The sequence below is a fragment of the Amia ocellicauda genome, chromosome 2 (genome assembly GCF_036373705.1).
Source record: "Amia ocellicauda isolate fAmiCal2 chromosome 2, fAmiCal2.hap1, whole genome shotgun sequence".
In the NCBI taxonomy this organism is placed as follows: domain Eukaryota; kingdom Metazoa; phylum Chordata; class Actinopteri; order Amiiformes; family Amiidae; genus Amia; species Amia ocellicauda.
This window is the reverse complement of record NC_089851.1, coordinates 45,938,735-45,964,211: the sequence shown is the minus strand read 5'-3', so window position 1 is coordinate 45,964,211 and position 25,477 is coordinate 45,938,735. Positions and strand designations below refer to the sequence as shown.

The window sequence follows — 25,477 nt, the reverse complement described above, 5'->3', positions numbered from 1 at the left end:
TGTTTGTTTTAAACACAAAATCCATGGGCTAATTGCAATTAATAATAACTAGTATGCAGTCATGTGCTATCTCGAGGTCATGCGCAGCTGCCTGCTCAATCGCAATGAGAAAACATGCGGCTGACCCCTGCTCAGGAATAAACACAGTTTTGACCTGTATTTTGTTTATGTTTCAAGCTAATACTGGTATATATAGGTCAAGATGAATCCATAGTTATATAATTTGCCTGTGTAACAGCATGCTAAAATACTCCATGTCAGGGCAAACTGATGAAACTGAAAACTGATAAAATTATAATTTAATACCACCTCAAGGATTTCTTTTAGAAATATTATGTGATTTTCTTCAAATAAGTGGGTTGTTCTAGAAACTTCTATAGGCATATTTCATGATTACATTAATTTACTGTGTTTACATTGAACAGTGACATTTGTTGGAGCATAAGTAACGTTAAAAAGTGATCGTTTTATTTTTTTAATAACCCACAATAATTTTGAATGATTTTTTCCTCTCAAAATGGCATATGTAGTATTTTGTATGTAAGCTCTCCAAAATATTGAACAAATAAATACTACCTTTGACCACATTAAATAACATTTGTTTAATTTATTGCATTATTTATCAGTCCTAATTATAACGTAAAAGTTATTACAAGGGCCTCTAACTAATACACAAGTCTTGCATGTTTCATTTGATGAAGGAGGTGCAAATTGAAGTGCCCCTCTGCAATCAGCGGAAATGTTACTTTAAATGATCAGAAATAGAAAATGTAAATGGTTAAAAGTTACCAATTTTTTTCTTGCTTTTTTTTGGTTAGCAGTCCAATTACCTCCTATGTTTTAACTTCGAGAGGTACTTGGCGAAGAGTATTCATCCAGACACTTACAAATACCTGTACATTCATACTGCCTTTTCAATGGTTAAAAAGACTTCAACTCCCAGGCTGCACTGCTGATGCCGTCTCCTCGGCACAAACTGACTGAACGCGACTCTGGCATCACAGAGTCCCCGGCCAGTTCAGCACCCGCTCTCCATCTCAGTGGGCTGAACGTTGGGCCGGCGCCTCGGGATCCACCTGGGATCCCTCGCCTCTTATCTTCCCTTCTTCGTTTTGGCCACCCTCTCTTTGCGTTTCTTCATGTGCTTCGGCAGCTTGTTTTTCCTCTTCTCCCTCTGAGCCTCTTTGACCACTTTCTTCCTTTCCTGGAAACGAAGAGGACAGAATGAGCCGGGACAACAACCAACCAGTCAGCAAGTGTAGCTGCAAGACTTCAATTATGGAAATCTCTGCTTCTGATTAGTGCAGTCACACACTGGGAAAAAATATGAGAAATGATTCCCATGTCAGTTGTTTGCCCTTCCTTTTTGGCCTGTAAATCTATGAACATCCTCACTCGGCCTCCAGCTATAGGAATCTACCGCAACTTTGCCCTGGTTAAGCCCAAGCAAAGCCAGTGTAGCCGCCTCGAGCCCAGTGCCAAGGCCGGGGCAGGGGCAGGGGCAGGGCTGGGGTTAAATCAGAACTTTGACCCACCTGCCGATAGAAAACTACAACCCTGTACTCTGTGGCGGCTTCATTTATTCTCCAGAGTATCTTTCTGGTACTCGTGGTCAAGTACAGGTTGGTAATTTGCGGTTAGCAGGTGTGTCAAAAGTTTTAAATGTAATCCGTCCCAAAACCTATAAATCTGTAAGGGAGAGCTGCCATGCCATCTGCTGGTGTAATTAAGCACTGCACTCAGCCTTATTCGACATTCATAATGTGCAAATGAAATAGGACTGATATATGCAGATATCTTTGCAAGAACCTGAGCACAGTGTGGAATGTACCTTCTTGTCCACGGCACGCTGCTGCTCCTGCTCCCCTGGCTGTCTCTCCTCCTCTGATCCAGATTCCTCACTATCCTCTTCCTCCCCAGAGCTCCTCTCTGCGTCCCCCGTATTCTCCAGAAGAGCCGGCACCTGAGGAGAGAGGAGGCACTGAAGTTTCACAGAGCGCCTGTAACCCGAGCCCAGACTCCGCAGGGGTTGAAGGCTCTGTCTACGATGTCACCGTTATACACCCACGGCTTTGACCGCTCACTGCCATGAAGATAAGAGTCCAGAGATCCAGATTTCAGTGCCCTCACCGTCTGAACACCAGACAAGTCCTTCCTCAGGCCTGTCACCGTCTGGTACAGAATCTGGAGGACAGAGATTCAGGGTCAGCAGAACGCAATGACAAACAAACCCACGTTTAGACGAAAGAAAACAGAAAATCGGGTGAGAACCAGCTAATGGACGAGAAAGACAGCGTAACTAACACCGCTTCTCATTCTCAAACTGAGCACTGCAATCTGAAATACATTCAACCTTGATGCTGATTTGATGTTGGTTTCTTGCATGCATGCTTATTTTTTTTATAGCAGGATGTCAGTGCATGCAAGGTTTCTGAACTTCAAAGGTCGACTAATGCAAATGCTTGTACGAGACTCCTCTACATTTCAGCCCCTGGAATGTGAATATCTTCAGGAAATGGCTGCGGGCACACGGGCAAACAAGGCACTCACACCGTTTAACTGCCAAGTCAGAATCCCAGGCTGGGGTGCCACTAAAACCACACACTGAATGTCAGGTGGGGTCAGTTACACCCATGTCATTTCTAAAGGATAAGAATCATGAAATAATGTTGGATTACTGTGTCCTGCTAAATAAAGGCCAATTCTGATGAAGGGCAATGACAATTGCAATTACTTCCACGCAATTTCCAAAAGCCCCGACCTCTGCATCAGTGTGCTTCAGGCTCCACACACTGCTGCGAGTGTAATTCTTAATTGTATCTGACCCTGGAGCTGGCCCTATGTCCCAACCGTGTTCACAGTGATTAAGTAAAACAGACATTTTCAACTGTGGCAGTAGTACCGAACACCACTGTAATTGGAAAGAAGAGACACCCGTCCAGCGAGAGAGTGTGAGCTTGGAGACCCATCGGCCGAAATCACAGTAGGTCATATTTAACCACCTCCAACCCACCGTTTCAAGACTTACATTGTCATGCTGAACCCGGAGGGCTGCGTCCTCCTCCTTCATCTTTGCCATCACGTCTACGTCCCTCTCGTAGTTGCTCACTTCCGTCAGAGTCCGAGGGATGTAGGCCTTCTTAAAAACCTAGAGTTTCCATGAAGGAAGTCGGATACATGTTGGTCACGGACCGTCATACTCTCATACACGAGTTAACACTGAACTACATACACAGCTGGTAAAAGCAACACTGCAGGAAAAGAATAACACAAGGAGTTAGGTTGTGAGAGGTAACTGTGCTGTGTGGGTGTCGGTACAACCCCCCCACCTCTCCTCTGGCTCATCAGGAAAGACACGTCACAGAACCCACCTCCTCGTCCACGCTGTCCTGGTTCGATCGTTCCTCCGCTGTTCTTTCCGACGCGATCTCCATCGCCTGAAACAACATGACATGAAACAACTTAACGCTGCGATGAGAGACTTTACATATTTGCCTGGTTCGCTGGCCTGTGACACATTACAAACCCAATATTTAATAGTGGCTGGTCATTTGTCAGAGGGTCTTCTTCTACCGAACACAAACCCACTACAAATTAGTGGGTTTCTGATCTTCATACTGTCAGAAATACTGTATGTATTACAATGCCTGGAGGGGAGGCAACCATTAGGCCTAGGCCAGTCTTGGACGCCCCGAGATCTATTTTCTCCTATAACAATCTGCCATCCTAGAGGAGTTTTTATTTTCCTCTCCTCCCTGCCTATCAGTTTACTTTTACCTTTTATAATAATCACAATTGTGCGTTGGTTTTTCTAACCTTCTCTAAATAGTCGTCGATGTTCTCGATGGTGATGGAAGGGTCTGTGACAAACTCAAACAGCTCCCGCAATGTCATCACTGCCACATCATGCTTCATGAAAAAGTCTGGAGGAAAAGGAAACCACATTAGTGCAGACGGAAGTTAATTCAAGGATGACTGTTTGGGATCTGGCATTCATTACACATTTAAAACATCACTTTCTTACTGCAGATTTAACATCTATAACAGATATAACAACACTGGCCTGAGTGCAATGCAACAAGACACAGGAAATGGTCCCATTAATAACGTACAGGGTTTTAGAAATTTAATTGATATTCATCCATGACATTAGACCAAAAAATGCTTGAATGTCTTTGATCACGACAAAGCTATCACATTCAAATCAATAAAATCTCACAAGGGAATTTCTATGGTAAAGAAACTGATGAGAGGTAAACTGCTTCATAAATACTAACTTCTGTCAGCTACCCCAGCTGGAACTTAAGGATTTTTGGCACTAGTTGGCTCCTGACATTTTTACTAGGCCAACAAAAATATCACTATCCCAAATTATCTCCACCACATTATGAAAAAAGCTACAGACTAGTGCATTTCTTATTTTTTTCCACCCCAAATCATTTGTCTGTACCAATTTGAAACTGCTTGGTTTTTGGTATAGAACCATGTGCTCTACATGCAAAACATCACATGACTTGCTAGCAGTGCTACAGCTGAACAGTGTTCTTGTCCTGCAGGTATAGTAGCTGATTTAACAGTAGTTAAAATATGGAAAACAAGTACAATGGTTAGTGTTGTAATGTGTACATCTCCTCAGTATTGTTGTTCTTTCAATAAAATGTGGTGATTTGCCGTATGATTTGTTTTGTTATTCTCAGATCGTGCTAGCGGTACACTATGCAATCTAAATAAGTTATTATAATTCACTAGCATCACCTATCCCAATAAAATCGATGGAAAAAGCTTTTAGTTCTTACTGATATTTAAATAAATGAGAGTTTAACCTGCCATTTGATTTCAGCAAACACGTCGAATGTCTATTTATTTATTTAAATACTTTTTTTGCATTTTGGCTTTCCGTGTTCAATTGCCTGGCCCTCTTAATTGCTCAACAAATCAAAATAATCCCAAATCAAACTGGTAGCGCAATGAATGATCGCAGGATCATCTCCCGGTGGTACCGTGTGTCACGGTGGTACTCCTGGCACTCCATAGTATCAGAACCGCTACATTTACTTTTTGCTGTTACCGGTACTACTATTACCACCACAAGACTCACGTCATTTATAGACTTCTCCGTGGGTGGATTAGAGAGGCTCGGGGAAAAACGATGCATCCATCACAATATAGCTCACAAGCAGAGAATCACCAATACCAGAAGACTGGCGAGTTCTTCAGTCAAGGTGCTGTGTTTTTATGCGCAGATCGAGTTATGTACAAATAATTCACTGCCAAACCCCTGGTGTGTAATGTGATGACATACAGATCACATGTTCTGCGCAGATTCCGCTCTTCGGCTTGGTTTAAGTCAGAACTCGCCCATTGATTTTGCTGCCAGATGCAGCACAGGGACGGATGTGGAAAGCTTAAGGTGGACTCACGTCATCGACGTTCAGCATAAAACTAAATACAGACGCAACAGTCGAGCAAAACTCACAGCATTGCAATACAAGTAAATCACAGGGGGGGAAAGAGTTTGTATTTGTTGTTTTTATTGACTAAATGCTGTTCACCAGGTGGGATAATAATTCAAATTTTTCACTTCCCCTGCCTTCAAAATACTTAAACACCATCGTGCCCTGTGGATTCCCAGCAGCCCTCACTCACCGTTGACGTTGCTGCAGTCTTTGCGAAGGAACTCCAAGGCGTGCGGGTGATCGTGCTCCACAGACTGAGACACGTCGATGATGTAGGCGTCGCCACTGTGGTACCTTCAGGAACAGACAGCAGGCCAGTTGAAGCCACGCAATTATTAATTCTGATCTGTGTTACTAATGTTGTACAGACTATGCTATGGGCTACATACATGGGCTATTATATATATATATATATTTTTTTTTATGTATTTGTTATACACTCACCTAAAGGATTATTAGGAACACCTTTTCAATTTCTCATTAATGCAATTATCTAACCAACCAATCACATGGCAGTTGCTTCAATGCATTTAGGGGTGTGGTCCTGGTCAAGACAATCTCCTGAACTCCAAACTGAATGTCTGAATGGGAAAGAAAGGTGATTTAAGCAATTTTGAGCGTGGCATGGTTGTTGGTGCCAGACGGGCCGGTCTGAGTATTTCACAATCTGCTCAGTTACTGGGATTTTCACGCACAACCATTTCTAGGGTTTACAAAGAATGGTGTGAAAAGGGAAAAACATCCAGTATGCGGCAGTCCTGTGGGCGAAAATGCCTTGTTGATGCTAGAGGTCAGAGGAGAATGGGCCGACTGATTCAAGCTGATAGAAGAGCAACTTTGACTGAAATAACCACTCGTTACAACCGAGGTATGCAGCAAAGCATTTGTGAAGCCACAACACGTACAACCTTGAGGCGGATGGGCTACAACAGCAGAAGACCCCACCGGGTACCACTCATCTCCACTACAAATAGGAAAAAGAGGCTACAATTTGCACAAGCTCACCAAAATTGGACAGTTGAAGACTGGAAAAATGTTGCCCGGTCTGATGAGTCTCGATTTCTGTTGAGACATTCAGATGGTGGAGTCAGAATTTGGCGTAAACAGAATGAGAACATGGATCCATCATGCCTTGTTACCACTGTGCAGGCTGGTGGTGGTGGTGTAATGGTGTGGGGGATGTTTTCTTGGCACACTTTAGGCCCCTTAGTGCCAATTGGGCATCGTTTAAATGCCACAGCCCACCTGAGCATTGTTTCTGACCATGTCCATCCCTTTATGACCACCATGTACCCATCCTCTGATGGCTACTTCCAGCAGGATAATGCACCATGTCACAAAGGTCGAATCATTTCAAATTGGTTTCTTGAACATGACAATGAGTTCACTGTACTAAACTGGCCCCCACAGTCACCAGATCTCAACCCAATAGAGCATCTTTGGGATGTGGTGGAACGGGAGCTTCGTGCCCTGGATGTGCATCCCACAAATCTCCATCAACTGCAAGATGCTATCCTATCAATATGGGCCAACATAAAGAATGCTTTCAGCACCTTGTTGAATCAATGCCACATAGAATTAAGGCAGTTCTGAAGGCGAAAGGGGGTCAAACACAGTATTAGTATGGTGTTCCTAATAATCCTTTAGGTGAGTGTATATTTCTCCAAATTCTTCCTTGTTAAAGTCAACTTTACAGAATTCATGTCCCTCAGTGTCTGCCCAGGGACTGTCAATGGAAGATGGAAGCCAATTGAATGGAACAGTGGAGTTAGGTTAGTGATGTTCTGTAGTGCCTGATAAATAAATAAGTCAATAAATACAGACATCTTCACAGTACTATGAAACACAATTCAATACTTCCTTTAGTTTTGTTGGGGCTGGAGTTGCGGTTCCTATTGTTCAATTCCAAATTCACTTTGATTCAATCTAACAAATTCCCACGCTGCAACTGCAGACTGACTTACAGCATGTTGAATTCGCTGAGATCCGCGTGCACCAGTCTGGCATCCTGGTACATTCTCCTCATGTGCTGTATGACCTGTAGGTAGAGCTCCCGGGCTTTGGACTCAGACAGCTGGGCGTTCTTCAGCAAAGGAGCCGGCCTGTAGGGCGACGACAGCAATGTCAGGTGACTTGGAAGCAGCGATATGGAAAACCAGCGGTGAAAAGTCCAAGCCCTGCATATTGGGCAGAAGCTGGGTGCTGCAGCTCGGAGTGGTGAGGGTGAACCCAGAGGATCTCTTGGCCAGACCATCTAGACCAGTGCCGCTCAACCCTGCTCCTGGGGCCCCATTGTCCTGCTTTAAGATTTCCACTTAATTGAACTCTAAAGTAATAATGTGCCTAATTGGAGTTTTTTAATTATCGTAAACAGTTGGGGAAATCTAACATGCTTTGAGGCAACGTTTAGGTGGAAATGAAAATCAGAAACCCCAGTGGCCCCTGAGGACTGGAACTGGCCAGCCCAGAGAAGGCATGTCTTGATGAATTGACCAGGGACACAGAAACAATCTTACGTTTCATTTTTGCCAATGAAGCTCATGAGGAGAACGTGGCTTCTCAACATGATAGGCTCTGGAGAGGGGATCTGTGCCGTCTGCAACCTGCAATGTAAAATTAAATCGGAGCTCAGGATACGCAAAGAAAAAAACATTTTACCCAGATTGTCTACATTTGTATTTTATTTATAATATCAATTTCTGGTCAATGCACCTGCACACAACAGTGCGGCTGCTTCCTGTCCTGCGCTCACCTGATCAGGTTTCGCATCTCCTTCTCTGCCCACGTTCGCACCATCTTTCTGGGGTTTCCTTTACAATAGCCATGCCGGAACCTGCAGGAGGAAAGGAGGAGGTTGATTATTAGTGCCTCCTGAAGGAACGGATAATCTGATTTACACACAGGGGAACACAGCCCGATTGATCAGAACTAATTCAAACATTTACATTTGAATACATAGGTTCTGCACAAGCCTGACTTTCTTCCATTATCAACATGCAACAAGTATGTTAATTCTTTGCAAACAGAACTTTTACTTCTCATGCAGATGATGCACAAAAAGAGCAGAAAGCAACTGATGACAAAAACAAAAGATTAAATCACTCAAACCTGAACTCCGTGGAGAAGTAAACAAATACTTTGGAGTTTTCAATTGTTAAAAAAATAAAAAGCAATAAACACATAAGAAGAAACACTTACCGGAATTCCCCACTGACATATTTATCGCGATCTTTAAACAGCAGAATGGAGGTTTTGTAGATCTTTATGGCCCTGCTCTCTCCCTGTGATGTTCTGGCATGGTATACATTGGCCTGTATGGTAAGAATATAAAGGAAATTAATTTAGGAATTAAACAATACCATATGATGCAATAAAAATGACACCACGATAGATCGCCTTTAGCCAGAAACAGACTCTCAGGCTTTCACTGGGATTTTAACACAGACACAGGGGAAGACTCTCAGATACAGCCCAGATCCGTCACTTACAGGGGAACCCCCCACCCACACACACCAACATAGGGATCACATTTATCTAGGTTTGACTATAGAATAGAGAAAGTACACAGGCATAGCAGGGCTCACCTCCTTCCCAGTGCTGATGCACCCATTGATTTCAGAGATCAGCCCCCTGCTGAGCATTTTGAAGAGGATCATGCGTGTCCGTGGGTCTAACACCTGGGCACACGGCACAAGAGCATAGTTAGAGATTGGTTTGTTGTCAATTTCCAAAACTGGTCCAGTGGTGTTAACTGGGCAGACAGCACCACAGTCCTGAGAGAACAACAGCATCTTCCTTCTACATGCAATGTTTTAAGCTACTTTTTACTAAAACTACTTTAGCCTAGACAACCATGTGCAGATAATGAAAAGATTCTATTTAGTTGTTAGTATTAGAACTAAAAAAAATAAAGAAAGTAAAATGTATTACTACTCATCTCATTTACATTATGCTCCTTATTATGAAATAAACCTAATGTTAAAAAAGCTGCAGTAGAGTTAGAGCAGAAAACCTTTCCTCTAGTTATCTGGTGGAGGACAACAAATTAACCAAAATACCTGTTCAACGGTAGCTCTGTCAGATTTGTCCTTAACTCGATGTCTACAAAAACAGAAACAATTGTTATTTTGATCATTCTTATTTTAAAGCTCAACACTCATTTAATTTGCTTATGGTCACATTCCGGTTACTATGCAAAGTGTTCATGTAATGACATAAAAATTATAATAATGACAATGGGCTATATTATTTTTCATAGGAGTTTATTGGGGAGGGGAAATTATTACTGGTTTCTGTTGTATGTTATGTTATTATGTAAGAGTAAAAATTAAGAGCCAGGGTACAGGCTGACAAACTCAAAGAGAGCAATTCACTCACGTGTCTGCCTCTCTCTGCCTCTGCATTCCCGTTACCTTGTTAATGACCGAGTCAGCATAGTTGAGCTTGTCTGGTCGAATGGGATAAGGAAGAAAACAAAACAGGACAGTGAGAGGCAGTGAAATGTTATTACTGTGACTTATGAACAAATCATCGTTCCAGTCTTGAATTCCACTGGTGAATGTTGGCACTGTTTTAAACTAAAACAAGACTGAGGAATATAACTACAGACAGAAGAGTACACTATTGTTCAAATGAGTTAATTTATGCCTTTAAAAACAAACCAGCACATCTGAATAGTTCTTCAGTATTAAGCCTCCATAACTACATACTAGACAGTAGGTTACATGTTTCTCCTCCTAAGTTCCCTATGTTGGTATAGTCCAGAAATGCTGTTCTTCAGATGGAAGTTTTCTGCAAGCCCATGAACGGCATTGGCTTGGTCTGCCAGGCTTGGTCTTACCTAGGTTGATTTTGTGTTCAAACTTCCTAAGTGCCTTGTCTGTTGGAGTTGACATCTTCAGTGACTTATTGGTAGAACTCTGTCTGTTTGCCTGTTTAAAAAAAATAATAATAATAAAAAATAATTTATGAACTGGCTTATCACAAATTTACCGGAGTATTTTTAATAATTAATATTGGTTTCACAATAGGTATTACATGTGTTATGGCTAAACACATATTAACTATACCTTAAATCTTAGTTAATTAAATGTCTTCAATTTGCAAATTACAGAACAGTGTACTAGAGACATTAGTAATTTAAAAAGCATATTTGCCTCTACTCAGTACTGGGAGGGGTTCCTAATTAATAATAATAATGGCCCTGCCCAGCCCTGACCTGTTGATTGTTTCCTCTGAGGGCTGTGTAGCGTTTGGTAAGGTCTCCCCCAGCAACATCCCAGTCCCAGTCCTCATCCTCATCCTCTTCCTCATCTTCCTCTTCCTCCTCCTCCTCCTCCTCCTCACCTCTCCTGTCTGGGCAGACCCGTTCAATCTGTGTATTCAGACTCACTCGGCCCAGGTCGTTTTCCACTGCTGGTACTGACACCACCTCCGAGTCTCCACTGACCACCTCACTGCAAAAAGGAAGTAACAGACATGCAAAAGAAACGGTGAGCCTCATTAACCTTAAAAGCACCAGCATATTTCGCCCCCTAAAAGCACCAACAGGGGTATTTTTGGACCCCAACTGGAAATGATGGAAAAAATACACTTTCTGTGAAACAGTAACACTTTTTCATTTATTAACCTTTTGTAACACAAGTAAATTGTTTTAAATCCCCACAATAAGCATATGTTTGAACATTTTCACACATTCATAACCAAATTTGATGTTTTAAAACAGACGTTTTTGTATTTTTTGGACAGATATTTTGAATAAATTCATCCATTGAAACTGGTCATGAACATTTATGTTATTTATTCACTGATCTAAACACAGGTAAAGCACACTACTTGTGTCATGCTGTTGACAGCAAACGTTGTGTGTTTTCTATGGTGGCAGAGGACACACTGGTGCCTAGCAGCAGAGTGTTGGACCCTCTCATCTGTCTCAGACCACAGGGTGTTGATGGGCTTATGGTTGCTTTGGCTCATGCCTGCAAGTAGCACATCTCCAATTACAGCTTTGATTTTGATTTAATTAACTGGTCTCCATTCTGCAGGTGTACAGTTGTTCCCATATTTTGCCACAATAACTCTCAAATACACCACATGGCCATCGTCATGCTGAAACAGGAAAGGGCCTTCCCCAAACTGGTGCCACAAAGTTGGAAATGCAAAATTGTCTAGAATGTCATTGTATTCTGTAGTGTTAAGATATCCCTTCAGTGGAACTAGCTCTAGCCCAAACCATGAAAAACAGCCTCAGACCATTATTCTAGACCCAGACCAGTGTTCTCCTGGCATCTGCCAAACCTAGAGTCATCCATCGGACTGCCATATGGTGCAGCGTGATTCATCACTCCAGAGAACGCGTTTCCACTGCTCCAGGGTCCTATGGCAGCGAGTTTCACACCACTCCAGATGATGCTTGGCCACGGAAACCCATTTCATAAAGTTCCCAATGAACAGTTTTTGTGCTGACTTTGCTTCTAGAGGTATTTTGGGACTTGGTAGTGATTGTTGCAACAATGCTCGCTTAAGCCCTTAGCAGTCCCATTCTGTGAGCTTGTGTGGCCTACCACTTTGTGGCTGAACTGTTGTAGGTCCAAGACTTTCCACTTCACAATTACAGCACTTAAAGGGCAGCTCTAACAGGCCAGAAATTTTACTAACTTGTTGGAAAGGTGGCATCCTATGACACATTGAAAGTCACTGAGCTCCTCAGTGCAGCCTATTATACACCTGTCAGCAATGGGTGTTGCTGAAATAGTCCACATACTTTTGACCATGTATAGATATTTAGTGTCCAGTTGATGTCCCTTAACCGATATGAGAATCCAATCTTCCATATGCACTGGAACCCAGATGACAGCCCAGCGCTTTGCGGGGTTAGAGCTCACATTGTGAAGTTTCTGTAGGCGGCATTGGTTTTTTTCGTAGTGATTAAAATGGACACACAAGAGAGATACATTTTTCAGTCCTTCACAGTAGCACAAAAATCATAGCAAATGGTGTTTCTTTTTGTTGTTGTAAGTTGCTGACAAAGTCCTAACATTTCAGCAAGAATGAAAAAGGGGTTTCAGAGTTGTGACCTTTGTTAACCCTTGTGGTTTAAATAACGCCTGCTGGCTAAGGAGACGTACGCCTAATTAGTTAATGTCGTTAAAAAGACAGACGCCAGGTTTGTATGAAATGTAAATGTGATAGTTTACACAAATAGCCTATCGCATAGGTCGAAAACTTATCAAAGTATTGACATGAGAGTGCGAGTGTGTGTGTCTAAATATAGTGTATAGAAGATATTTACTTCAAATCTTATATCCAACAACATGTTATACCTTTCGTCCAGGGCCCCAATACAAGTTTATAGGCTAGTAAGTAAGTAAACAATTCCACAGCACGTATTTCAGCTGTGAAGCACAGACGGTACATACCGGTCCGGATCATCTGCATCGTCGAACTGACCCGGAACGGCTCCCACGACAGGATCCAGTTGCTGCGACATGACAACCCAGTTACACTACCCGAGCCAGCACAGTGTGGGTAAATTATTATTATTATTATTATTATTATATCTGTGCTGCTCGCCAAAACCATGAAACACGCGTCCTCTTCGGACCGGTGAAAACACGTGTCTTATGGGTAGCTAGAGGGGTCATACGCCTGCAATTTGCAAAACGCGTTTTAGCACATTGGCATTGTTTTGGTTACAGTCCTGCAAACAACACAGTCTTGATCAAAATTAATATATCTCCGATTGGTATCGATAATCAAAAAGAGGGGAGTGAGTCTGTTACCCACGAACATCTGCTTGAGGAGCAAAAACAATCCATAGAGGAAAGTAAACACTGAGAAAGACACAGAGGAGTCCTTTCAGGAAAGTAATACATACATAAAGTTAATTTAATTTAATTTTTATTAAGATAGTATGACAATGACATATGGGTTTTTATAATTTGTATTGGTATTATTACTGTTTGCTATTGTTAATAGTGAATAGGAAAACTGTACAACAATGCAAAAGGAGTCGGCTAAGTACCTGAAAGTTGGTTTAGCTTAAATATAGAGACACACAAACACTGTGACATGGTTTTTGGTTTATTATATGATAGTTTTCATAAAGTCACTGTGGTTTTCTTGAGAAAAAAATTATGTGGATTTTCAAATGAGGCTCAATAGCATTGCAGACGTCTTGTCAATGCTAAAGGAAGAAAGTTCAGAGGAAGTGGGTACCTTGCAGACTTCTGTATGCTCCCAAATAACTGATATGAATCGGATAAATCAGAATACAGTCAATGAGACCCTGACTGATTGATGTGCACTGAGAAACCTTGTGAATAAGTACCAAGATTTAACTTTTACTTAATTAGCATTAATATTACATCAGATTTTGATTTAGATGTTGATTATAATACTGACAATGAAAGGGAAATCAATGTGTTCTGGGTAAGCCAGGTCCCACCTTATTTTAATGTGTGGAGAGGAGTAGTGGTTAGGGCTGTTGATGCTGGAATGTACCCATTGCCTGATTGATGAACGCCAACAACTATGTGTCTATTTTCATTTGTGAGTTTTTTGCCTTTCTCTGGATGACAAACAGAATTTACATGTATGTTGCCTCTGCAATGTACTTAAAACAGTAGAATATTAACGTGGATTTATTTTTATTTGATTTTATTATAAATTGTATTATATTTAGTCAAACAGCATTTATTTTTCAAAACAGAGATTGAGAATGTATAATATGTATGTGGAAAAAACGGAATTACTAATTATTAATTACTAATCTAAAAAGTTGAATCTAAAAAAAAAAGATGAGAAACAATGCAGATTTACATTTGTATAATAAGCTAGTATATTTAAAGAATAATAAAATGATCACGATTTATCGTTTTGTTTCTGTTCTATTTATCGTATTAAATGTTACAGGCTACATTGTCAAATTTGCAGAAGAGTGATATAAATATCACTATTGGCCGCGTTCACATTTGCAGCACACTGATGTTATTATCACTCAAGATGTCCGCGTTCACATTTGCAGCACACTGATGTTATTATCACTCAAGATGTCCGCGTTCACATTTGCAGCACACTGATGTTATTATCACTCAAGATGTCCGCGTTCACATTTGCAGCACACTGATGTTATTATCACTCAAGATGCCCGCGGGCGCTCAAACTCGGTTGCTTGGGGATCTTATAGTAAAAGTCACATTCGCGTAGTGCAGATGTGCGCAGTTCTCCGCGGCTCCACCAATGGGATCGGTGGGATTCTGCAGATCTGCGCAGTACTGTGGAAATCTGCGCTACCTTTGCTGTCAATGCACTACACGCCGTAGAGGTGTGGCCAAAAGTGTAACCTATAACCTATGACGAAAAAGGGCTGCACAATACCCGGATGAGCAGCATACGCCATTATTACCAAGCTGAAGAAACGCGGGGTCAGGGAGACGAAGAGAGTGAGATCTGATCGGGAACCGTGTATTAAGTCTTGGGGGAAAATGATGAATTTTCTGCCGAAATTACTCCTGATCGCCTTGTTGGCGTTTCCCGCGACGATCCTCCTCAATGGCAGAGGTGAGGCGGGCCGTGTGCGGTGTGTAGTCATTGATTTAGCCCGGCGGTGTGCAGACACTGATCGCTGTGGCTTTTCAGATCACTGGCAGAAGCAGGAGACCTTTGATGTCAGGACGATCTGTTATTTATAAGGCTCCCCAGATGTTATTTTAACATGATCGCTTGGGAGATGATGATTAATCGTGTATCTGAGTTATTATTTTAATTGTAGTTTTTCAGGACGACAACAGGAACTAAAATTCAAGGGGAACTGGTTGCAGGGAGGACAGGAAAGCGTGTTTTCTTTTTTTAAGGATATATATATTTTACTTAGCATACAGAGCATGCCAGAGATATCGCACCCCGTGATTTGTTGAAAAACGTTAAATGCATATTAATTAATGTATTTTTTGTAAACACCTACCAATTGTATTAATTATGCATCTGCTCTCTTGTATGGCTGACGTGTCCTTTTCAATCACCATATTTTCTCTTCATCAACTGGCACTATGAGACGAGGCCAATCTGCAGTGATAGGGTACAATTCGTAGTACCAGTGTTTTTCAATACACTAGCCTTGACATCTAAAAGAAAAGACTTTGAAAATCACAAATACAGATTTGAAGTGCGATTTTGTCAAAGTACCCGAAGTTTTAATAGTGTGTGTGTGTAAACGACTCATTGAGTTGATGTGAATACGTATTTATGTTCCTCAGTAACAACGTTGGCTTGACATGACCAAAACGTGAAAAGGGATTACTCGACCCTACAAAAGAAGCTAGGATGATCTAGAACATAAGAACGTAAGAGAGAGGAGGCCATTCATGCTAATTTGGTGTCCATTTAATAACTAAGTGATCCAAGGATCCCATCCAGTCTGATTTTAAATGTTCCCAAATTTTCAGCTTCAACCACATCGCTGGGGAGTTTGTTCCAGATTGTGATGCTTCTCTGTGTGAAGAAGCGTCTCCTGTTTTCTGTCTTGAATGCCTTGAAGCCCAATTTCCATTTGTGTCCCCATGTGTTTGTCCCTGCTGATCTGGAAAAGCCTCTCTGGTTTGATGTGGTCGATGCCTTTCATGATTTTAAAGACTTGAATCAAGTCCCCACGTAGTCTCCTCTGTTCCAGGGTGAAAAGGTTAAGTTCCCTCAGTCTGTCAGTAGGACATGCTCTCCTCTGAACTGCCTCTAGAGCAGCGATATCTTTCTTGAAGTGTGGAGCCCAGAACTGTCCACAGTATCCAGATGAGCCCTAACTAGTGCATTGTACAGTCTGAACATTACTGCCCTTGTTCTCAATTCTACACTTTTGACAATATACCCAAACATCCAGTTTGTCTTTTTTTATTGCTTCCCCACTTTGTTTGGATGGAGAAAGTGAGGAGTCCACATAGACTCCTAGGTCTTTCTCATGCATTACTTCATCTAGTTCTATTCCTCCCATAGTGTAATTATAGTGGACATTTTTGTTACCTGCATGTTACCTTGCACTTGTCCATATTGAATTTCATCTGCACGGTGTCGACCCACAAGTTGGTATTGTCTAAGTCCCTTTGAATAGCCTGTGCTGCTGAGATTGTATCTGCTGAGCCACCTATTTTTGTATCATCTGCAAATTTGACAAGTTTGCTAACTATCCCAGAGTCCAGATCACTAATATAGATTAGAAACAGCAAAGGCCCTAGTACTGATCCCTGTGGAACTCCACTAGCAACCTCACTCCAGTTAGAAGCAACTCCTCTAATCCACACCCTCTGTTTCCTATACATCAACCAGTTCATAATCCATCTGCTTACATTACCCTGAATGCCTACAGCTTCCAATTTGAGGATCAGTCTTTGGTGTGGGACCTTATCAAAAGCTTTTAGAAAATCTAAGTATATCATATCATATGCTTTCACATGATCTACAGCTGCAGTTGCATGTTCAAAGATCTCTTAATAGATTAGTACGACATGATCTGCCTCGTCTAAATCCATGTTGACTATCTCCAAGAATATGGTTTTCATTAAGATGCTCCTCTATTTTCTGTCTAATCATTTTTTCCAACATTTTACAAGTAATGCAGGTGAGACTGACTGGTCTGTAATTTCCTAGCTCTGTTTTGTCCCCTTTCTTGTGGATTGGTATGACATTTGCCATCTTCCAGTCAGTTGGCACATCCCCTGTTCTAAGTGTCATTTGGAATTTAGTTTTAGTGCATTAGTTTTAGCTCCAAGAGCTATATTTCTTTGCATTTTGTTTAGTCTCTATCCCTTTTGTATGTGCTATACAACATAGAGACTATAGTAGTAATCAGCAGTAGTTTGTTTAGTTTATTTACACTTCTATTACAAAGGAGTTTTTTAATGGGGCAGGGGGTTAGTGCTATTGCATTTGAATGCATTGAATTTTATAAGATGGGAAAAAATATAAAGTGTAGGTGTAGATATTGGTTGGTTACAAGTTGTCTGCTTCAGCCAAGGCCAAGTCTGACCCAGAGTTGAATATGACCGCGGGACAAGACATTTAATTCATAACCAGTTTGTGTAGGGATTTTCCTGTCTGGTTTCATGGGGACGTTTGTAGGAGTTGGGTCAATTGGTGACCATGGAGATCAGAAAGGAATTGCTTTCCTTTCCTCAGTTGGGTATGGCTCTGTCTAAAGTAAACAAAATGCAAAACCACTTTTTTACATCCTCCTAGGCCCTCTCGTGGCAGCGCAAGATGCAACAGAGGATGAAGAGGCAGCGGATGATGTGATCGCAGAGGATGAAGATGACGAAGCTGAAGTGGAAGACGATGAAACGACAGAGTTGGTAAGATGACCCTGCCCTTGGCTCCGGTCCCACTGTTGTCCAGCAGATTGCACCAGTGTTTTAGGATGTATTGTCAGGCTATCCAGACCACGATACTTACAGTGGCCGAAGTAGTTTCCCTTGGGGGGGTCATACCTGGCTCTCATCATGCCTTTTGAAGTCAAATGGTTGGATTAGATTTCATTTTACGTGCTCTGAGACACCAATGTGTGAAAACCTTGCAGGGAAATACTCCTTATAGGACTTCTATTTTATAGCAATCTGTCCTATGATGCAAGTATTAAACAATCCCTACATGTGGTTTAGAGGCAGTGTGAATGAAACGCAGTGCCTTATGTTATGAAGCATTCACCACCAGGTAACACCCCACTGTTTCCCATCCCATCAGGGAGATCTCATGAGGCACACATTCTCTTCAGTTTATTGATTGACCTACTGCATTGCTCTCAATCAAAGCATGTTATTTTCTGTGATTGGTCGATCTAGACGGAAGAAAAAGATGAAGAAGAAGAGGATGTAACCTCAGGGGAAGCAAAAGCCTCCCCCAACGCTGATACCACCATCCTCTTTGTGAAAGGAGAGGGTAAGTCCAGAACAACGATGCCCAGCCCTGGGGACCTTGCTGCCAAAGGTACTTTCACCAAATATTTGAGTTGAGGGGTCTGAATACTTCTGCTGTTAACATTTCATTTTTTGTCTTTAGTTTTTGCTGACATTGACTTATCTTACCCTCTTTTAGCAAAACTGCATTTTGTAACTGGGGAAACCATTCAATGTGTCTGAATACTTTTGCAAGTGTGTGTGTGTAATGTGTATGCATATGTGAAGCATAAGCTATTGTAGTTTGAGCAGGAGCAGCTTGTGTGTTGAATATTTTCAGCACTGGAAAAAGGCTAAACTTCACAATGCTGATTAGTCTCCAGCCTTCCCTGTCTTAATGCTCATGAATTTATAAATCCTGTATGCCTGCTTCCTGTCCCTGTAGTGGTGTTTAATGTCTTCAATGTTGCAAGCTTTTGAACTCTTGAGTTCATCTGCAAAGACTTTCACCACGGAGACTAATCGGGATTTGTTTTTGTATGCGTCTCTCCACCCCTCATTGTTTTTCAATACATCGCTGCTTTTCAACAGATTTCCCCGCCAACAACATTGTGAAGTTCCTGGTTGGTTTCACCAACAAGGGCAGCGAGGAATTTGTGGTGGAATCCTTGGATGCCTCATTCCGCTATCCCCAGGACTATCAGTTTTACATCCAGAACTTCACGGCCCTGCAGCTGAACACGGTGGTCCCGCCCCTGCGCCAGGCCACCTTCGAGTACTCCTTCATCCCCGCTGAGCCAATGGGCGGCCGGCCCTTCGGTCTTGTGATCAACCTCAACTACAAGGACAACAATGTGAGTACGGCCGCCCCTCTGTGATCTCTGCTCCCTTTTCTCTTGGAAAGCAGTCCTGTGAGCAATTAAAAAGGTTTGAATTCAAGTGCTAGAGGCCTCTGCTTAAAGCACAGGTTGTTTGCTTGAGTCATGTGCTCTGTTTTTTGTGGCATGCTAGTTTCCTTCCAGCTCTGGTCTGGAACTGACCTGGTGCTTGAAGCTGCTGTGAAATCAGAAATAGACTGCATAGGATCCTTGGATCACTTAGTTATTAATGGATGCCAAACAAGCAAGATGGGGTGAATGGCCTCCTCTCGATTGTAAACTTTGTTCTTCTTATGTTCTTAAATCAGTAACGCGTTGGCAGTGTTAATTGAGCACAAGCCCGATTTATCCCTTGCTTAATCATCACAGCTTAGAGAGCAAGTGCAGCTGGTCCAGAGATGCAGTGTAACCCTATCTCCCTATTTTGTCAGCAGTTAATTCTGCATTTACCTCAACTTGCTAACAACAGTATCAAGTCAAACCAAAACCTGAAGACCCAAAGCCACTGCAAAATCATGTATGTTTTAACAAAACCGGACACTTTATTTTTTTGTTTTGCATAGTTTTCTTAAACTCTGGCTACTATGCCATGAAATTGATCACTTTTTTTGGGTCATCTGTTTGTTACAGCTTTAGTGGTGACTTCAAACGCCAGCTCTGTGCCAGGCTGAAGTGTGGATTAAAAAAAGAGTGCAGACTAAACCAACAGGTGTCTCGCTTGAGCCCTGGCCCCCAGACCCTGCTGCTGGGTCAGTAGAGCTTTGAGAAGGCAGTAGAAAGGTCACCTGCTTGGAAAGACCCACATAAAGTGTCAGCATGTGGTTTTCCCCTGTGGCGGCGGTGCTCTATGTTCCTTATTCCTTATGTGCTGTCATTCTGCAGGGCAATTCGTTCCAAGATGCTGTGTTCAACCAGACCGTGACCATAACCGAGAGGGAGGACGGCCTGGATGGTGAAACGTAAGTGATGTAACCAGCATGTCCTTATTTAGTACTGCTGTCAATCGCAGTTGTTGGGCTGTGTTCTAAAGACCAGTATAAGCACCAGTAGCAGATGTTTGTTAACTAGCATGTCATCTCATTTCCAGTGTAAAAATCAAATTCCCAACAGACTTGTGAATAAGTCCTTCCCCTCAGAGTTGGAATTAGCCCGGTTCTCTCCTCTGACCTACCTCTAGAGCGTAGGTGTCTTTTTGTAGTGCGCCAACCAGAATTGAACAGTGTTCCAGATGGCTTTGAGCTTATAGGGTGGGTCTCGTGTATAGTCTGTGAAAACTCACCTGGCCTGTCTTCTCCTCACAGGATCTTCATGTACGTCTTTCTGTCTGGTCTGGGACTGCTGGTGGCTGTTGGTCTGCACCAGCTCCTCGAGTCTAGAAAGGTAAGGCAGGAAAAAGTGTGTGGGATTGAATGTTTATCCATGCCTGGGTTTACTGGGGTTAGACTTGGGAGCTGCACCAGACTGCACTCCTCTCTGTCCCGCTCGCAGCTGGATATCTGTTGGTGCCGAACTGCTTTAGTCATCGCTGCATTCTCTCCAACAGAGACGGAGGCCAGCGCCCAAGGTGGAGATGGGTACCTCCAGCCACAATGATGTGGACATGAGCTGGATCCCTCAAGAGACTCTCAACCAGATCAGTAAGTTGGACTTTTCAGTTTGCATTTACTGATTTATTTTTTACTGTATTCCCTCTATAACTCAGATGTCTTCAAGAGAGATGTTCTAGTTTGAGAATAGGGGTTGTACATTAGTGACCTCTGAGCCTGGTCCAGTGTTCTAGCCCTCCCTAAATCCCTAGTTTCTGAGAGCATGAGGCAGTTACTGATCAGTGATTCAGGAAACTCCAGTCTTTGAGTGCGCTGAGGAGAGCTCAGCTGTTTGTCCCCGGCGATCTCTAAATGTTTACCAAAACACCTGCGGGATCGTGAACTCTAATCTCCCCTACTTAAGATGTTTGGTAATTCTTCTTACCCCCTGTGAGTCTCTGAGGTTTCTTTATATGCTTCCCATCTTTTCCCAACTTGACTTTTCCTGCACACTTCTGTTGGGTTGCTTTAAAAGTTTGTTTAAGGTGAAGGTCAAGGGCACGTGATTCTCGATTGCACAAGCCTGACTGGACACTGCAGCTGGACCCTTTCTCTCCCAGAGCACTGAAGCCCTGGTGGCAGGAAGTACTAATATTGTAGCGTTTCTTAGATACTTCAGAATTCCCAGTTGTGCCGATTGCAAATGTTTAAAGTTAGGATTCCCCTTATTTTTAATACTTGCTCATTAAATCAAATACAAAAAAAAGCTTCTACAATGACCCAGATATGTAAACGGATAAAAATTATGGGGATTGCTAAGAAGTCACCCAAATCTGAATGTTCTTACCTTCTGTCCCATCCCATGTCATAAAGTTGGTTAATGGTGGCCATATGACACCAGCGCAAAAGCCTTTGCGTCTATCAATACATGCCCAATCTGCAGTACACCATTTCAGCTCACAGTGCCTATTAGACTAAATGTGGGAGTCAAAACACTGCCGGATGGTGTTAATGGGAAAGAAAGGGTTAATCATTTGTTGACTGTTCAAGTATTTCCATGTCTGTACATGTTCTCTCTGTTCTGTGTTCTAACTTTTTCTGCTCTCTTGCTTTGCTTTGCTTTGCTTTTCTTTTCTTTTCTTTCCTTGTGCCTTCAGTGCAAAGCAGAAGAGGTGAGATTCCTACTTTATTTTGAGGGATGGGATGTGATGTGGCCTGTTTGAGAGGCATTGCAAACTGAAACGTGTTGTGAACATGCATAAAACCGAAACTAAACCTCTGCCCACCCACTCACTCCCTAACTGGAGTAATGGTAACTGCAGCTGTCCTTCAGGGCCTGCAGGACACTAGTCACATGAATCTTTGAACCCTTTTTTTGTGTTTACAATTGAAGCTCTAGGTATTTAGTAAGTGGGTGGTAAATGTAAGATACGCCAAACCTTTTTTTTTGTTAGTCTAAATTGTCCAGCTTTCTTAAGCAGTTTAATGCATTTATGGGTTCAGACGCAGTCGTGGTTCAGATGGAGAAGAGTGGTATCCATTCTACTGCAGCTGATTCACTATGAGAGTGTTGCATGTTTGGCATGAAAGATTGTCCCCGTCTCACAACTGGCCATGCAGCCAATTTTATAAATCTGCCTTTATGCATTGAAATACCTTTGCTTGCCTGACAGTGTCTGCAAACGACCGATTTTAAGTTTTAATTTGTTTTCCCAAAAATGTACGCACTGAGGGGCAGTTTCCAGCCCTGCTCTGTTTCTGATGTAGAGCGCTATAGGATGCGAGACCTCTTGCACGGTCTCGGCAGTTTACACTAGAGTACCGTGGATGAAAACTAGTCCTAGTCGATTGGGGAACCTGTCATGTAAGCAAAGGCATTTAAGGTGATTTTTGAAGGGTCTGAATATGAAACCCTGAAGCACTAGCTGGCTGCGTCACGGCACTGCTGCAATGGTGTACTGTACCCGGTCTGGGTGTTCCTGCACTCGGGAACGGCGTAGGATAACCATGGCACTACTCTCCCAACCAACCCTCTCTGCCTTTTAAAGCTCACCCTTTAGAGACAGACTAAACACAGTACAAAGCACAGAACTGAGCAGACCCAACCCCAGTAGCTGAGAGCTTGGCCTGGCTTGTATTTATCTCATATGTGTGCGGCTGTGTTGCAGGAAGAGGGTATGGTTCAGGACCTTTTGGGGAGTGGCATGTATGAAAATTTCTGAAGCGATTTTAGTTTGTAGCTTGTCTTTTCTCTGGCCCAGGAGGAAACTAATCTGTTGCTATCTCTGCAGACAAGGCCTCCCCGAGAAGATCGCCCCGCAAGAGAGCACAGAAGCGGTCGGCCGGGTCGGACGAGTAGTGGCAGGCGTGGCGACGAATGCAGCTCATCCGTCATCAGTCCTGTCCATCGCGTGTGACACCGCCAGTAGGGCGACCGAGCCACACCAGCACGTCCATGGGAAAAACGGGGAAAAACGGGGGGAAAAAAAAACATAGCAGAGCTGGCTTATTCTAGTAATAAATACAAAAATAATTGTGGCTAGCCTGCAGCAAACTTGGAGGAAAGTAATAACCTCCAACTTATTTTACTCTTCAATTCAATCCCTTTTGATTTTTAAACCTAGCTTTAACTCTAGTCTTAATCCAGAGAGCTCTTCGTGGCCGGTCTTCACAAGTGGCAGATGGAGCACTGTCCATGATGGGAGGAGGGAGAGAGGTGGAAACCTTTTTTTTTTTTTTTTTTTTTTTTTTCCCCTCTTTTCAAATCTGAAGTTGCCTTTTTTGTTTTTGTTCTTTTTCCTTTTAAAGGGTCCTTGAGAATCATGATTGTAGTGCATCTGGAAGAGCCCTGTACTTGTGCTTATGGTGTCTTGCACTGCTGTCTGTTAAACTGAGTTACTCCCAGCTGTAACTGGGGGGGTATGTCTGTTTACTGCATATAGTTTTCATTGAGGCAGTGTTGGCAGCAGACTGGTACAATTGTCCCCTCCCCCGCCACACTGCCAAAACTGCTCTTAAGTGCACTGAAATAAAGCAGCGGAGATGCTGTTTTTCAGACTTTGACATATAGGCCAACGTCGAAAGATTTTTAAATTAATCTGGATTTTGTTTTTCTTCTCTTTAAAATGTGCCAGTTTTTTGTTTTTGTTTTGGTCTGTCTTCTGTCTTCAGTTTTGTATATTTGTGGTGCTGCTTTATATGGTTTACTAGAATTTTGACACTCGTCATTTTTCTTGAATTTTTAAGAAGCACTGACTTGGATAAGTACTACAGACTTACAACCACAACACAGACTTAAATGATTGGCCCTCTTTGAGCTTCTTAGCATCTACTGTGACCTGCTGCCAGAAGCAATGTTTTTGATACTATAAATCACTATAATTTGTCATTGCAGAAATGGAGAGCTTCAAATGCCATTTCAAATATATATACATTTGCTAAGGTAGATGTCTTTTTCATCAAGGGGTCTTTTATGTAAAAACCTAAAGTGCATGCTCAGTCAGTAGCTACACTAATGTTCCTTGTGTTTACATGTGGTTTAATAAGGCATGACGAGAGATCCTGTCCTGGTTTATTTAAGGTGGTTTGGTTACAGTTTAAAATATTTTTCGGTTATGTTTGAATAAAAATTTTAACCAAAATCAAAAATTCCAAAGCGGGAATTGTTTGATCGAAACACTGTAGCATTGCAATGCAATCCCGCCTTAAGTCACAGCACGTCTACTGTCATGATATTTTTATCCTGCATCTAAACGCCGCCACTGTGATCCAAGAATCGCATCCATCTACCATCTGACATTTCAGGCCACAAGGCAGCAAGTTTGAGCCAGCGTAATGACAACCACAAAAACCATTGCAAGTTAACGAATCCTTTAACGGTGCTAGAAAGAAGAGTTTAGTAAACTCTGCACCGGATGCAGTGCGTGTTTCAAAATGTCTTCACGGGAGTTACAAAGTGATGACTGCAATATCTCAGTCGAGGGAGAAGCTCTACAGCAACTATTTTTAACTTGTTAACATATCAGCTTTTTTATAGATTGCAACAAAGAGGAAATCGGTGCTTGCTGGTGAGTGCACTGGTACAAAAGCAATGCTGATTTGTGGGAGTCATTATATGGTCTCATCCGCAATGGATAACTTGTCTGCTTACAAAGGTCTAACAGGTGGCATCTGAAGTTACCGTCTGAGTACTTGCTCTTTTTCCTCATGGTTTTTAACCACTGAACACATTTTACTGGCTTTGCAAAAAACAGTTTTGTTCCCCAGCCTCAAATAACTGCAACAAAGTGAATCCCTGTCTTGCAGGAAAAGGAAAACTGGACTTTTTTTGCCCTGAATATTGTACAGTCTGATTTTTGAAATTTTGTACTTTTGTTTTTGTTTGGTTTAGGTGGTTTGATTTTGAATGGGAAAAGTAAAGATTAAATTTAACTTTTTTTTTTCTCCCACTTCTTCTTGTGGTTTCTTTTCTTTGAGTAAAAAGGTTTTTAAAATTTCAAATAAAATGAACTGCTTATCCAGCTTTATAAGCCGCATCAAGGCATTGACTTGAATTGAATTTTTCCAAATTGAGTCTTTGGATTTGTTTTTGGGAGTTAGAAGGACTGCCTTTTATACTCTGAGTCCCTTGTATTTGTTGGAGAGATGTAAACTGTTTCAGTTCTGCACTCATGTATGCTTTTCAGTATAGTGTCTGGCTGTGTTTCTTTCAGGAAAAGCAATAATGAAAAAAATAGAAA

General features: G+C 42.1%; 2 protein-coding genes across 3 annotated transcripts; one reads left to right on the top strand and one right to left on the bottom strand.

Moving 5' to 3' along the window:
- Positions 1 to 592: 592 nt before the first annotated feature.
- Positions 593 to 13,072, bottom strand: riok1 (RIO kinase 1 (yeast)). Its single transcript, XM_066724615.1, has 17 exons — positions 12,875 to 13,072; positions 10,675 to 10,912; positions 10,297 to 10,387; positions 9,834 to 9,903; positions 9,515 to 9,557; positions 9,041 to 9,133; positions 8,655 to 8,767; positions 8,209 to 8,289; positions 7,973 to 8,059; positions 7,421 to 7,558; positions 5,647 to 5,750; positions 3,817 to 3,923; positions 3,372 to 3,437; positions 3,029 to 3,148; positions 2,131 to 2,184; positions 1,832 to 1,963; positions 593 to 1,204 (listed from the first exon to the last, which is right to left on the bottom strand). The coding sequence occupies exons 1-17, from the start codon at positions 12,943 to 12,945 to the stop codon at positions 1,094 to 1,096; spliced, it is 1,719 nt and encodes a 572-aa protein (XP_066580712.1). The 5' UTR covers positions 12,946 to 13,072; the 3' UTR covers positions 593 to 1,093.
- Positions 13,073 to 14,830: 1,758 nt separating this feature from the next.
- On the top strand, positions 14,831 to 25,186 carry ssr1 (signal sequence receptor, alpha). Of its 2 annotated transcripts, none has more exons than XM_066724517.1 (8): positions 14,831 to 15,017; positions 17,682 to 17,794; positions 18,281 to 18,377; positions 18,926 to 19,188; positions 20,095 to 20,171; positions 20,514 to 20,592; positions 20,756 to 20,849; positions 23,030 to 25,186. In XM_066724517.1, exons 1-8 carry the CDS (start codon positions 14,942 to 14,944, stop codon positions 23,095 to 23,097), a joined length of 867 nt encoding a protein of 288 aa, XP_066580614.1. In that variant the 5' UTR covers positions 14,831 to 14,941; the 3' UTR covers positions 23,098 to 25,186. The 2 variants fall into 2 exon arrangements, with proteins under 2 accessions (XP_066580614.1, XP_066580605.1); XM_066724508.1 differs by having other exon boundaries at positions 14,832 to 15,017; positions 18,281 to 18,425.
- The last annotated feature ends 291 nt before the right edge of the window (positions 25,187 to 25,477 follow it).

Excerpts from the sequence above, each read along its gene's own strand:
- riok1 (XM_066724615.1), bottom strand. The coding sequence starts at position 12,945 with ATGTCGCAGCAACTGGATCCTGTCGTGGGAGCCGTTCCGGGTCAGTTC. Across the intron at positions 8,290-8,654 it reads TATGTCAGTGGGGAATTCCG|GTTCCGGCATGGCTATTGTA; the intron begins GTAAGTGTTTCT and ends TTCCTCCTGCAG. Across the intron at positions 1,205-1,831 it reads AGCGTGCCGTGGACAAGAAG|GAAAGGAAGAAAGTGGTCAA; the intron begins GTACATTCCACA and ends CTTCGTTTCCAG.
- ssr1 (XM_066724508.1), top strand. The coding sequence starts at position 14,942 with ATGATGAATTTTCTGCCGAAATTACTCCTGATCGCCTTGTTGGCGTTT. Across the intron at positions 20,172-20,513 it reads GACGGCCTGGATGGTGAAAC|GATCTTCATGTACGTCTTTC; the intron begins GTAAGTGATGTA and ends TTCTCCTCACAG. Across the intron at positions 20,593-20,755 it reads AGCTCCTCGAGTCTAGAAAG|AGACGGAGGCCAGCGCCCAA; the intron begins GTAAGGCAGGAA and ends TCTCTCCAACAG.